The 12,504-nt window shown below is 37.2% G+C and overlaps 1 protein-coding gene across 1 annotated transcript in view; it reads right to left on the bottom strand.

The window, feature by feature from the left end:
* The window catches only part of TTN (titin), a 242,421-nt gene that overhangs the window by 88,499 nt on the left and 141,418 nt on the right, over nt 1-12,504 (bottom strand). The window contains exons 177-196 of the mRNA XM_017735567.1: nt 12,120-12,170; nt 11,107-11,502; nt 10,636-10,911; nt 10,123-10,398; nt 9,831-9,970; nt 9,238-9,364; nt 8,888-9,151; nt 8,517-8,783; nt 8,121-8,384; nt 7,436-7,575; nt 7,184-7,310; nt 6,805-7,071; nt 6,442-6,708; nt 5,722-5,988; nt 5,496-5,635; nt 4,438-4,564; nt 3,544-3,686; nt 1,467-1,590; nt 354-620; nt 109-206 (exon numbers count right to left, since the gene is read on the bottom strand). Coding sequence (XP_017591056.1) covers nt 109-206; nt 354-620; nt 1,467-1,590; nt 3,544-3,686; nt 4,438-4,564; nt 5,496-5,635; nt 5,722-5,988; nt 6,442-6,708; nt 6,805-7,071; nt 7,184-7,310; nt 7,436-7,575; nt 8,121-8,384; nt 8,517-8,783; nt 8,888-9,151; nt 9,238-9,364; nt 9,831-9,970; nt 10,123-10,398; nt 10,636-10,911; nt 11,107-11,502; nt 12,120-12,170 — 4,028 coding nt within the window. The remainder of the gene's footprint in view (nt 1-108; nt 207-353; nt 621-1,466; nt 1,591-3,543; nt 3,687-4,437; nt 4,565-5,495; nt 5,636-5,721; nt 5,989-6,441; nt 6,709-6,804; nt 7,072-7,183; nt 7,311-7,435; nt 7,576-8,120; nt 8,385-8,516; nt 8,784-8,887; nt 9,152-9,237; nt 9,365-9,830; nt 9,971-10,122; nt 10,399-10,635; nt 10,912-11,106; nt 11,503-12,119; nt 12,171-12,504) is intronic.

Genomic DNA, 12,504 nt, shown 5'->3' with positions numbered 1-12,504 from the left:
ATTAACATCCTCATCATAGATTTCAGTGTGTTCTTTTATAGCAATATATAATAAGGTTTTCCCCTCTAGCTGAAGGAGTTACTCAGATTAAAAAGTAGTACTACAGACCTTGACATTTGGACGAGAAATCTCACATTCAAACCGAGCAGATTGTTTTTCTTTAACCTCAAGGTCAGTCAGAGGTTTCAGGAACTCAACGCGAATAGCTGTAAGAGAATAGAAAACTTTTAGTCAAAGGAAGTCTATGCTAGATAAGTAAAAAATTGCCAATGTTGATATTACTGCCAATCATACACATTAGTACATTGCTTTTATAGCACCTAGACATTTTGTAGAAATCTTAAATTACTCACGCTCCACATTGAGAAAACATGATGTCTTAAAATCCTTAGCATCACAGGCATATGTTTTTGCATCATCCAGTGTGCAGCCGTGGATGATGAGTTTTCTGACCCTGCCATCAGAAATTATATCATACTTCTTTGATTTGTGAATTTCTTCTCCGTTTTTGAACCATTTAACTTTTGCATTTTCCCTGGAAACTTCACATTCCAGTACTGCAGTGGCTTCCTCTTCAACAGTCTGGTCCTCAAGTGGTTTAGTAAATTCAACTGGGGGTTCTAAAAGAAACAGATACATTTCTGATAGAAAAGATCTAAATTACAGCCAGTCTTCTGCTTGTACAGAAATGTCCCATGCTGTTGACTGGTTTTCCTTGACTGAATAGTCAAAAAGGTTCTTAGATGTCCCTACTGAAGGCTTCTTAAAATATTTTTTATTTTTAATGCACACACATTTTTTGGTAATTCAGGTAATTTCCTCATTTTCAGCCTACTGTAAGATTAGACTGAATGATATTCTTGTCCATGGGTTTTTTATTTACAAAGCCTTCCAACTCAATTTCTTTAGCTGAACCATATCCATGTGATCTCAGTGAGTCTCAAGTTATACTGTGAACTTAGAGAATATTTGGGGTTTTTTCAATTTTTCCTTGAATTACTGGATTAGTGTGTGCAGTTCTTTTACTTCTTGATACACAGCTTGCAAGCAGTACAAGTATACAGACAATGTTATGTTCCTTGACTGATGGTGTAGTTATACTCTCATAGGTTTCTGGATATGCAAAAGAACAGAAAAAGCCACTGAGAGCCACAAAGGCCAGCATTTGTGGGTCCTCTTGAGGCCAATTTAATGTTCAAGTCTGCAGCAAAGCCCTGGAAACCCTAAGAACTGCTTCATCTCCCACATCTGACACATTTCCAGCGTTTTCCCTTGTTGAGCCCTTCTTTGAAGTGTAGAGATTTTAATTAGGTGGCTTTTTTAATCAGGAAAGTTATCTACCAGTTCAGTATTGTATATATGATCCCACTCATTTGATACACAGTGTGTATTAGCATCCTGTTCCAGGATGAATCATGAATAGACCATTAATACTGATTATGGTTTAACTAAAATGACTGACTTACCTTTCACAAAAAGATTTGCTTGAGTTCTGAAATCTTTTGCTGTCAGTGATACCTCTCCTGCATCTGTTAACTTGACATCTCTAAGAACAAGCGTGTGAACTCTCCCTTCAGCACGGGTCACAACCTTATAAAATACACAAAACCCCTTTGTGAGCATCTACAACAAGTATTCAAGAAATATTTCAAGAGATAGCGTGCTATTTATTATTTGTGGAGCTTGGTTGTCCACTTTTATGTGAAACTTTGATAATTTCCTTTTGTATATACTAGATATAGCTCAATCCTCAATGCTTTGAGGATTTTGAGGCTGACTTGAGATGATGTCTATTTTGAACAGGTGTTAACAAATAAAAAATATAAGCAAATTTATGGGAAAAGTTGGCATTACTGCTGGTTACATATAAAGTAGAAACTTTTGCAGATATAAAGAGGTTTGGCACCCCCCACATACACTTTTCTGGAATTGCCAATTTGACTTTCTATTATTAACATTTGGTAAAAAATTCTGGCTAAAAACTGGTTTCTGTGATGACCTGTTGCAGAAACTACTTTGCAATCACAGCAAACAAAAAAATCACTTCAATGAATAAAGGTTAGACATGTTCAGCTGAGTGCCAGCCACAGAGGTAATAAAATGGTTTGAATTGGCAACAGCTAAAATGAAACACTTGTATAATTAGATTGATTCTTGAAGACAGTTGTAAATGTGTTTCAAGAGGCTATTTTAAATGGGTAGAACGTGACGCATTAAGTAAATATATGGTCTACTCTCAATTTCATCTTGATAAAATTTCAACTGTTCAAATCACAGTTTTGATTGTATATGTAAACTGGCTGTATATGAAATCTGTATTTTTTTATTAATGTAATTAAAATGATAGCTCAGACAGAAAAGACCAAAATAATGTTCCATCATGCAGAATACCGAACATACAATATTTTTCCTGCCAGGCAGTAATAACTACAAATCCACTGCACTGATCAATAGCTTTTCACATTTTTATTCTGAAACTTAGAAGTAATTACCTTAATTTATTTCATGACTCATCTGCTGAGTTTCAACTTTGTTTATCTTTCCTTAAATACTGTAATATGGTCCCTTATCACCATGATCTGTTTTGATTTTCCTATTTCTATATTCTATTTCTTTCATTAAATAGTTTTTATTTATGTAAATTTGTTAAAACTCAGAAAGATCTAGCAAAACCTGAAGAAGATATTGTATTTAAAAGATATTGTATTTAAAAGAAATAGCAATCTGTACCAAAGTATTATTAGCAGCATTACTACAGGTTCTGAAACTTTTCTAGGTTGTGCAATGCCTTGTAAATTTACTTTGTCTGAGGTTTCCAACTTTTACTTTAATTTGCACGATTTTCTTTAGGCCTAGTATGCTAAAATGATGTCTTACAACCAGTAATATCCGTTTCCATTTCTTAATGTATTAATTTATGTTTCTTTATTTATTTCCCCTACCATTGACTTTAAACATTAAATTGACTGCATTCCAGGCTGCTCAGATCTCAGAGTTAAGAGCCAGCACTTGATGAAGGGTTAAAAATAGCTAGTGAGAAGTGCTTGACAAGCAAATCTGCCCAGAGAGTTATCTGGAGAGCCAGAACAAATGCCTGAAATGGAATTTGAATCCTCTTAATCCCCTTATACGTTGAATTGGACTGCAACTCAGCATTCACAAGGAAAAAAGGCTTTTTCCGAAAGCACCTTTCAAAATCCTCTCACTGTAACCACAGGTAACCTGAGCAAAAATTATGCAGTATCCCTGTGGCTGAGTCTCCATCAGAATCAGGTAGAAAATCACTGTTGTAATGATTGGTATTTTGGAACCTTAGTTTCCCTTTGTTTAATAAATACTAGTAGTATCCCAGAATACTGGAATTTCTGGGAAAAATAGTTGTATCTGATTTAGGGATTATTTAGCTTTTGGCATACCAGCACTACAATATTGCTGTGCCTTAGTACTTCAACTGACAGAGAATAAATAAGAAATAAAGGGGAAGAGAATTGAAAGAGAAGGAGGAGGAGGAAACATGAGAAAAAGTAAATTTAGTTTCTTTACCTTATCACTGGGCTCCAGTTTCTTTCCTTTCAGGAACCATTCTACTGGGATTCCCTCGTAAGAGAGTTCGCAATCGAAGGTTGCTGATTCCCCAGCTGTCACTGTTACATCCTTGAGGGGTCTCAGCAAGCCAATTACTCGAGCTTGGTAAGGAGAAGACATAATTTTTAGATTAGTCACTTCTACCCAAGAGAGAGCTTCTGCCCTTACGTACTAATCTCCATGGTGGCTTCCCTCAAGAGAGCCAGACATTGCAATGCTGCTCTTTAAATTCCCTAAATAGAAGAGGCCAGCCTGGGTTCTTAGGGGAGGGCTGGTCACCTACAGTTTCCTATTTGCAGAGCGTGTTTCTTTAAATTAAACAAGGGCAGCAGGAAAGTTGCTGTGCCTCTCTCTCCTTGCCAAGCCTTGAATGCCTGTTGCTAGATAAGGTATGTGTTTCCAAAATAGCGAGGGCTAGGATTGGAGTGGGAAACAAGTGGTCTTCAACTGTGTAGTCTGTCCCTGTCCATCAAGCCCTTAACCCTACCCCCAGATATCACTGTTATCCTATCCTCTCCAGTTAATATGATACTTTGATGCAGCAAAGCCTTTGCTTGCAATATTTGATTTCATAACAGAGTATGTTGCCAGACCATGGAGCAGCCTTCAAGGCCATTTCCTTAGTTTTACTTCTCCTATATGAATAAATTTTATATAAGGTTAAAAATCACATAGGACAATCCTTAACAAAAAAAATTAAGATGACCTGAGTAACTAATCCCTGAGTTGCTGTTCTGGAAAGGATTGCTGTGGGTTCAATACAGTATAGAGATTTTCCACGCTTTCCAAAGAGGCAGTGAGCACCATGTTTTCACTTAATTAATCAATTAATTCAGTTTAAAAGACACTTACGTTTCACTCGAAGGTGAGCACCAGACTTGGCATTTGCTGCTTGGAAATCTACTCCACCAGCTTGATCTAAGCGTACATTGTACAGTGTAAGGAAGTGCTTTTTTCCTTCCTCCTTGATTTCACATTCCTGCAAAAACAGAATTGAATAAATTTTGGACTACTCACTGAAAGAGCCCCTACTTCACCTCATACCATGCATCTGGTTTCTTCTACCCCATTACCAACTCTTAGGCCCACATGAAATATACCTTATAAACATTCATTCACAGGCCTTTCCTTTCCAACCCTCTTCTTAATACAGCCCGTTTCCTCTAGGAAGAAAGGGCAAGACTCAACACATTTGTGTGCTGACTAAGTAGCCAATATATTAATATATATGTAGACCAGTCAGAGGCCTAGTTCCCCCAAGGGAACTAAAACTTGCTAAGCTTGTGCTGGGACCTTTCCTCAAGAAGACCTTTCCTTATTTTATCCAGACACTGATTTTCATGGAACTTCCGATTTTTGTGTATTATTCACATTTGTACCATTACATAGAAGCCAAATTTTTGCCAGTTGTGATTGTATTGTTTCTTTATTTTCCAGATCCTTCCAGCAAGGAATTAAGAATATTTGATTAAGCCCTATACCATTTTACACTAATTTTAACTGTCACAGAAATGAAAAAGAGTTTGGAAACCTGATCCACATCTGAACCAAGTATAACTCAAAACCCACAGGCAAAAGCATGCAATCCAAAGTTTGCATTTTCAAATGCCATTATGTTTTAGTAAAGTACACAAGGTCTTTGCACTTTGGATACATGATTGTTAGGTATTGTTAGCAATGCAGAATGTATTGTTTTATGTAAAATAATTTGTTATTTAGCTATTTTGAATTACATTTTTACTACATTAAAAAAGTTATTAATTAAAAAACCCACTATTTCTAACGTAGTGACTCTTACTGAAAGCAAAGAGAGATCACATTTAGTTTCTGCAGTCACCCTCTCCCTCATACCCCACCTCCCTGCAACGTGCTAAGACACACATAAAAAATATCCTGAAATATTTGCTTACGGCTGATTCAGTCAGGGGTTCTCCTTTTAGCTTCCAATTGCCATGGACACCTTCCTCAGAGATTTCAATGTCAAAATGGGCAGTCTCTGTCTCAATCACCTCCACGCTGTATAGTGGCCGTACAATCTCAATATCCCGGTCTGGAGAAGAAAAACGTGATTGATTCCCTCTGTCTCTAGCAGATCCCAAAAGATCTCTACAGAGCAGCCCATTAGAATAACCATACCTTCAATATCAAGTTTGGCAGAGGTTTGATCAGTACCACAGTCACAAGTGTACTGTCCAATGTCTTTCTTCAAAGCTTTCTTGAGAATAAGGATTCTCTTTTTACCATCAGCCTTAATAACAACATTCTTTGATGCAGTAATTGGATTGCCGTCCTTCATCCATTTCACTGGGGCATCTGCTTTGCTGATTTCACATTGTAAGATTACTTCATCTTTCTCTACAGCAGTGTAATCCTGCAGCTTCCCAGTGAAGTAAGGGTCTCCCTCTGCAAGCAAAAGTTGACATATTTCAGACTGAAGTTTTAGTCTTGCAGAAAGAACAACTAGTTTCTGCCATAAAATATATTTCCTGTTTATGTCCTGCAAGAAGGATTAAATATAGTCCTTTTTCACAGTTCTGTTACAAAAAAGAAAGCAATGAACACCTAAGAAACAATTCAGGGCATTACTTACAACATTCTTTTGATGCTCGAGGAGTTTCAGAGCCCTGTTTTAAGTATGTAATAGCTAACTTTGCAACTTTGTATAAAATTTTAAGGTTACTGTGTATTCATCCTTTGTGAATAGGTAAATGGACACCCAAGGAAGAAAACCAAATTGTCAGATTTTCAAAATCATAATTTACATTTAGGCTGACCACAAGATTTTCTGATTGCTAATTTTATCAATAAAACTCTTCTGATAATATTCACCAGGTAAATTCTTTTGGGTATTCTTACCAAGAACAGTGAGTTTAGCTTCTGAGAATTTGCCCATAGCTTCTACTTTAATCTGAGAAGTATCATCAATAGTAAGATCTTTGATTGTGAGCGTATGGAATTTGCCATCGTCTGTCATTGAAACCACTTTGCTGGTATGTAATCGTTGGTCATTCTTGAACCAGGCCACAGAGATGTTTTCATGGGAGAGTTCCACAGTGAACTCTGCAGTTTCTCTCTCCTTCTTTGTTACATCCTTGAGAGGAGTAAGGAATTTCAGGCGGATACCTATACCAACATAACATGTCATTAACAATAATGTTATCAATATAAACTATATAAGTACTATGATGCAAAACTTTCCGAGAAAGAAGTCTAACAAACCTTCAATAATTAGCTTGGCACTTGTTCGTTTATCCTCAGCTTCAAATGTATATTTTACTTCATCCTCAAAGGCAACAGATTTAATAATCAGAGCATGCTTTGTTCCGTCTGAAATAATTTCAATTCTTTCATCAGGAGTGATCTCTTCTGTTCCTTTCAACCAGCGGAAAGTCTTGGGTTCTCTGGATACCTCACATTCAAACTTAGCTTCATCCTTCTCAAAGACCTTCACATCACTTAGTGGAGTGATAAAGATAAGAGGCAGTTCTGAAATCAAAGAAGAGCTCATTCAGTTCCTTTCATACAGTGCTTTCTGACACTAGATTTGTTCTCATGCCTTGAAATACACATGGAAATGTTGGCCAAGTGCAGACTGTACCTTTCACTTTCAGATTAGCAGCACTTTTAGCATTGGCAGCTTGGAAAGACACTTCTCCAGTCATATCAAGTTTGCAGTTATGAAGGACAAGAATATGCTTCTTCCCATCTTCAATGATTTCACAGTCCTGGTGATAAAGAAACACACATCCCACCCCAAATATGAATATTCTAAGAAGCCACTGAGAAAACACTATTATTAAACATATTTTTCTACCTAAATTATGGTCTAAAAATAAAGAAGAAACCTTACAGGTGAAGGTGTTAGGGTTTCTCCCTTTAGCTTCCATACAGGATGGACATCAGGCTCAGAAATTTCAATTTCAAAGCGTGCTGTTTCACCAACAAATACTTCCACTCCATACAGTGGGCGCTCCACTTTAACTAAGCGAGCTAAAAAAAAAAAAAAAAAAAAAAAAATCACAAGTTCACATCTGTTTACTCACAAATTGTATAACATAGACATGTGTACTGGAAGGGATCTCAACTCTCTCCCTATTCCTTCTTTTGGGCATTCAAATGCTATGACCAGTAACTGCTTATCTAACCTCTTCCTAAAAAGACGCAAGGTGGCAGTCTACAAGCTCCTTCTATAATATATCTGAAAATCTAGTTATTTGTGGTAAGAATATTTTTCCTAATAATTAACCCAGATATCTGTTACAGTGAACTAAACTGGTATTTTTTTCCTTACTGTAAACGGGCAGAGAGACTAACTGATCATCACTGTCTTTGTTACAGCTATTTATATACCGTCAAATACATTGTCTCTTGTAACCACTTTTAACAACTTTAAATCCAGATATTTCAGCCATTCATCACAACAGTATGCTTTCTACAGGGGCATTTCTGGTCTTGCTCTCTAGAGAGCATCTATCTGTCTACACTGGTTTACAAAGGTTTCAGTACTTTCCCTTAGCAAAGATTTGATAACTTACACTCAACGCTGATATTGGCACTTGTCTTGTCAGTTCCACAGTCACACTCATAAACACCCTTATCACTCTCTGCAGCCTTCTTGATCTTCAGAATACGGCGCAAACCATCTGTTTTTATGGAAATTCTGTTGGAAGCTACTAGTTCTTCACCATCTTTGTACCATTTTACTGGCACATCTTTGCTAAGTTCACACTCCAGAGTAATATCATCTTTCTCTACAGCACTGTAGTCTTGTAATTTCACAGTGAAATATGGATCGGCCTCTATAAAAGGCATAGTGGATAAGATAAAATAGTTACATAAATTTACTGAAATGTCAATATTTTTTCACTTTCTACTAATAAAAATGGTTAATAATTATTCTATAGCACATTTTAAATTATTTATGTAATTACCTAAGACTTTTAGGTTGGCTTGTGTGTTCAAGTCCTTGACTACGGCCTTTATTTCTGAGATATCATCAAGTGTTACTTCTCTTATTTCTAGTTTATGAACTTTGCCCTCTGAAGTAATTAAAACTGTTCTGCTTGTGTGAAGTCTCTTGTCATTTTTGTACCATTTCACAGGCATGTCTTCATGAGAAAGCTCAAACTGAAACTGAGCTGTTTCCCCTTCTTTTACTGTTTGATCCTGTAGAGGTGATATGAACTTCAGCCTCACACCTGTAATGTAGACACATAAATAGAATCAGAAAAAAGGCTAAGGCAGTTCTAAAGGACATATTCTTCACCCTTTTTTTATTTTTTGTTCATGAGAATATACTTGCCTTCCACAAACAGTCTTGCTGTGCTCTTCTTGCCATCAACTTCAGCAGTATATTCTCCCTCATCATCAAACTGTGAATCATTGATGACAAGAATGTGCTTCTTTCCATCTGCAATGATGTCAAATTTTTCTCCAATCTTGAGTATATCAGTGCCCTTAGACCATATAACATTGGCCTCTCTGGTAAGGACACATTCAAACCTTGCTTGGCGCTTCTCGGGAACAGTGACATCTTTTAGAGGCACAGCAAAGTCCAATTCGATTTCTGGAAGCAGAACATAACACATCATTTGTAATATGCTCCATGTGAAGTCTGTCTAAGCTAGTGTCACACTCCATGGGGCATTGTACCTTTTACTGTCAGGATAGCTGTAGTGACGGCATTAAAGGCCTGGTAAAGGACTTCGCCAGCTTGCTCTAATTTGACTTTGTGTAAGGTTAGGAAGCGTTTTCCTCCTTCAGCTTTGATTTCACATGTCTGGAGAGATGACAGACTTTGTTAAATACAAATACCAGTGTAATGACAATGCCTTACTGCTAGGTGTTTTTAATAAAGGGATTTTCATAAATATTGTGTATGCAGTAAAGAGTCAGGTAGGAAGAATGAAATTGCTTTTCAAGGAAAGTTAAAACTTTCACTCAATGATTAAGAAATGGAATACATTTCTTCAGCATTCTACACTTCTTTAGAATGTCAGAATCATTCCCACAATCTGTGTAGGATATTTCTATTGTTGCTTGAATTGTGTGCTCTAATACCTTAAAAAAAGGAAGGCCTTCAAAACTTAGTTTTATAAGATATAATCCTTACTTAGAGAATCAGTATTTTTTAGTCATATATTCTGGAGTGAGTAGCAATGACAGGTCTTACCATTAAGATTCAAGGAACCTGTTCACAGTATTTAACTTAAATAAATTTTGTAACAAAATTCAAGAATGCTTACAGGTGAAGGTCTCAGGACTTCTCCTTTCAGCTTCCATTCACCAGGAACATCATCTTCAGATATTTCTGTATCAAAGTTTGCTGTCTCTTTCTCATAAACTGTAACATCCTCTAATGGCTTCAGAAGTTCAACTTCACGATCTAGAATGCACAAATGAACACTTGTATGATTAGGTCAAGTTTTGATAGAGCTTTATAATAATTAAGGTTACCTTTTCTGTTTGTTTATTTAGACGTTTTTTAACATTGGCCTACAAGCTGATTAAGTATAATCCAAATAAAAGCTTCCTTACCACCAAGGGTCAGCTTAGCTGGGTATCTGCGACCTTCAATTTCCACTGCATATTCTCCAATATCAGCAGGACCAGCATTCTTGATTTTCAGGAAAATTTTATTTCCTTCTTTCAAGATTTCTGTCTTGTCAGTGGGCTCAGCAGGAATTTCCTCATCTCCTTTAATCCATTTAATGTTTGGTGTATCCTTGACAATGTCACAGCTGAAAGTAGCTGTTCCTTTTGGTTTAACATGCTGGTCTCTTATGGGTTTTACTAACCAGTCCCTTATAACTTCTGCATGACAAAAAGTTACACAAGAAAACAGTTTAGCAGACTTTTATTACAAATAGACATGTCAAAAAAAAAAAAAAAAGAAATAGAATTAAGAGATTTTGTATTACAGCAAGTTTTAATAGCTGTAAAAATCTTATCTGTCCACTTACATTGTAAGACTATGAGAAAAGGATTTCGTAATTTTAAAACAGCCCAAATATCCTACAGAGAAAAAAGAACATGGTTTTGGTTGCTTACCTACTACCCTAACACAAGATGAGCATGATAGTTCAGAGTCTTCCACAGTAACAGTGTAAGTGCCAGCATCAAAATCATCTGAATCTGCGACCGTGAGGGAATGTGACAAACCAATAACACCCAGAGCAAATTTCCCAGGCTTGGCTTGAATGATTTTACCATCCTTTCTCCAGACCACATTTCTTTCTTTGTTAAGCTCACATGTTAAGTACAGTGGCTGGGTTTTAACGACAGTCACTTCTTCTTCAAGCGTTTTCACAAACCGCACTGGGAGTTCTGTGGGAAACAAATTATTCTGATTTGTCTCCTTTATATATCGAACATGTGATGCAGAAATACTGCATATAATATGTGCAGTGATCGAGGGAAACAAAAGAATGTGTCTACCAACTACTGTAAAATTACAAAGCACCAGTTCTAGTTTGAGGAGTAGCTAGCCTAAATTATTGATAAATCTGAAACAGGGAATACCTTCAACAATAAGTTTGGCTGTAGAGGTCTTCTCTTTGTTCCCCAGTCGTAATACACAAGTATATTCACCAGCATCGGACAGCTGGACATCAATAATATGCAGCTTCCTATCTTTGCCATCAGCAATAAACTTGTGTTTTGGGCTCTCTCGGATGTTACTTCCATCTTTCATCCAGCTGGTAATTGCAGTGGATGGTGAAATAAGGACTTCAAAGATTGCAGAAGACCCAACAGACTCAGCTTCTTTTAGCACTATATCTTTCATCTCCTTGACAAACTTCAGTGGCACAGCCTTGAGTTGGTAAGTAAATGGAGGCTCTTCAGGAGGTTTTTCACCACCGCTGCCTGGCCTGAGTTTCCTTCTTTCTGCATCTGCTGGTGAAGGTGTCTTCTTGGCTGTAATTCAGATCCAGAAATGAATAAACTAATCCTGATTAATTGCTTTTGATTGTAGGCTATACTGATTTTGGTTGGGGTAGATTTAATAGTCTTCTAAGTAGCTAGTATGGGACTATGTTTTGGGTTAGTGTTGAAAGCAGTCCCGAAAATACAGAGATGTTTTTGTGATTGCTGAGAGGCACGTGCAGAGTCAAGGCCTTTTCTGCTTCTCATACTGCCCCACCCCTGAGTAGGCTGGGAGTGCACAAGAAACTGGAAGGAGATACAGCGAGGAAAGCTCATCCCAACTGACCAAAGTGATATCCTATACCATATGGTGTCATGCTCAGTATATAAAGCAGGGGAAGAGGGAAGTGGGGGGCATTCAGAATTAAGACATTTGCCCTTCAAGGGACGGAGTCTTGCTGGCCTGCATGTGGGTGAACACATCCCTGCTCATGGGAATGAATTCCTATTTTGCTTTGTTTATGTGCTCTGCTTTTGCTCAACCCATGAGTTTTCTCACTTTTAAATCTCTTTCTCTTTCCCCCCTCCCACCATAGGGGAGTGAACGACTTGCTGTGTGGGGCCTGATTGCCAGCTGAAGTTAAACCATGACAAGGTATTGCTCGTACCTTTGACTGGACTGATACCCTTTGGAGTTTCTTCTTTTGGTGGCTTGGCCTCTGAAGCAGAACAGCAAGATTATTAGGAATGCAGTTAAATAAACATACTTACTAAAACTAAGACAAGCATGTATTTTACATATCAAATTTTTCCTTCCTTTAGTTACCTACATGTAAAAGGGGAGGAAAGGATATAAACATACGTTTATAGAACTTATACTGTCTATATCTCAATGGAATATCTTGAAGCGTGGGAAAGACAAATTCACCAGTAGGGACTAACAGGCAGCTTAGAAGGTCCTATTTCCTCAATGTGTTGTCCTGCCCATTAATTTGTAGAATTCTGACATTCCTTGACACTTGATTTGATTAGGCCCTTGATCAATACCCACCT

Source organism: Corvus brachyrhynchos, unplaced genomic scaffold (genome assembly GCF_000691975.1).
Source record: "Corvus brachyrhynchos isolate BGI_N302 unplaced genomic scaffold, ASM69197v1 scaffold255, whole genome shotgun sequence".
Taxonomy (NCBI): Eukaryota; Metazoa; Chordata; class Aves; order Passeriformes; family Corvidae; genus Corvus; species Corvus brachyrhynchos.
This window is presented reverse-complemented; position numbering and strand designations above follow the sequence as displayed.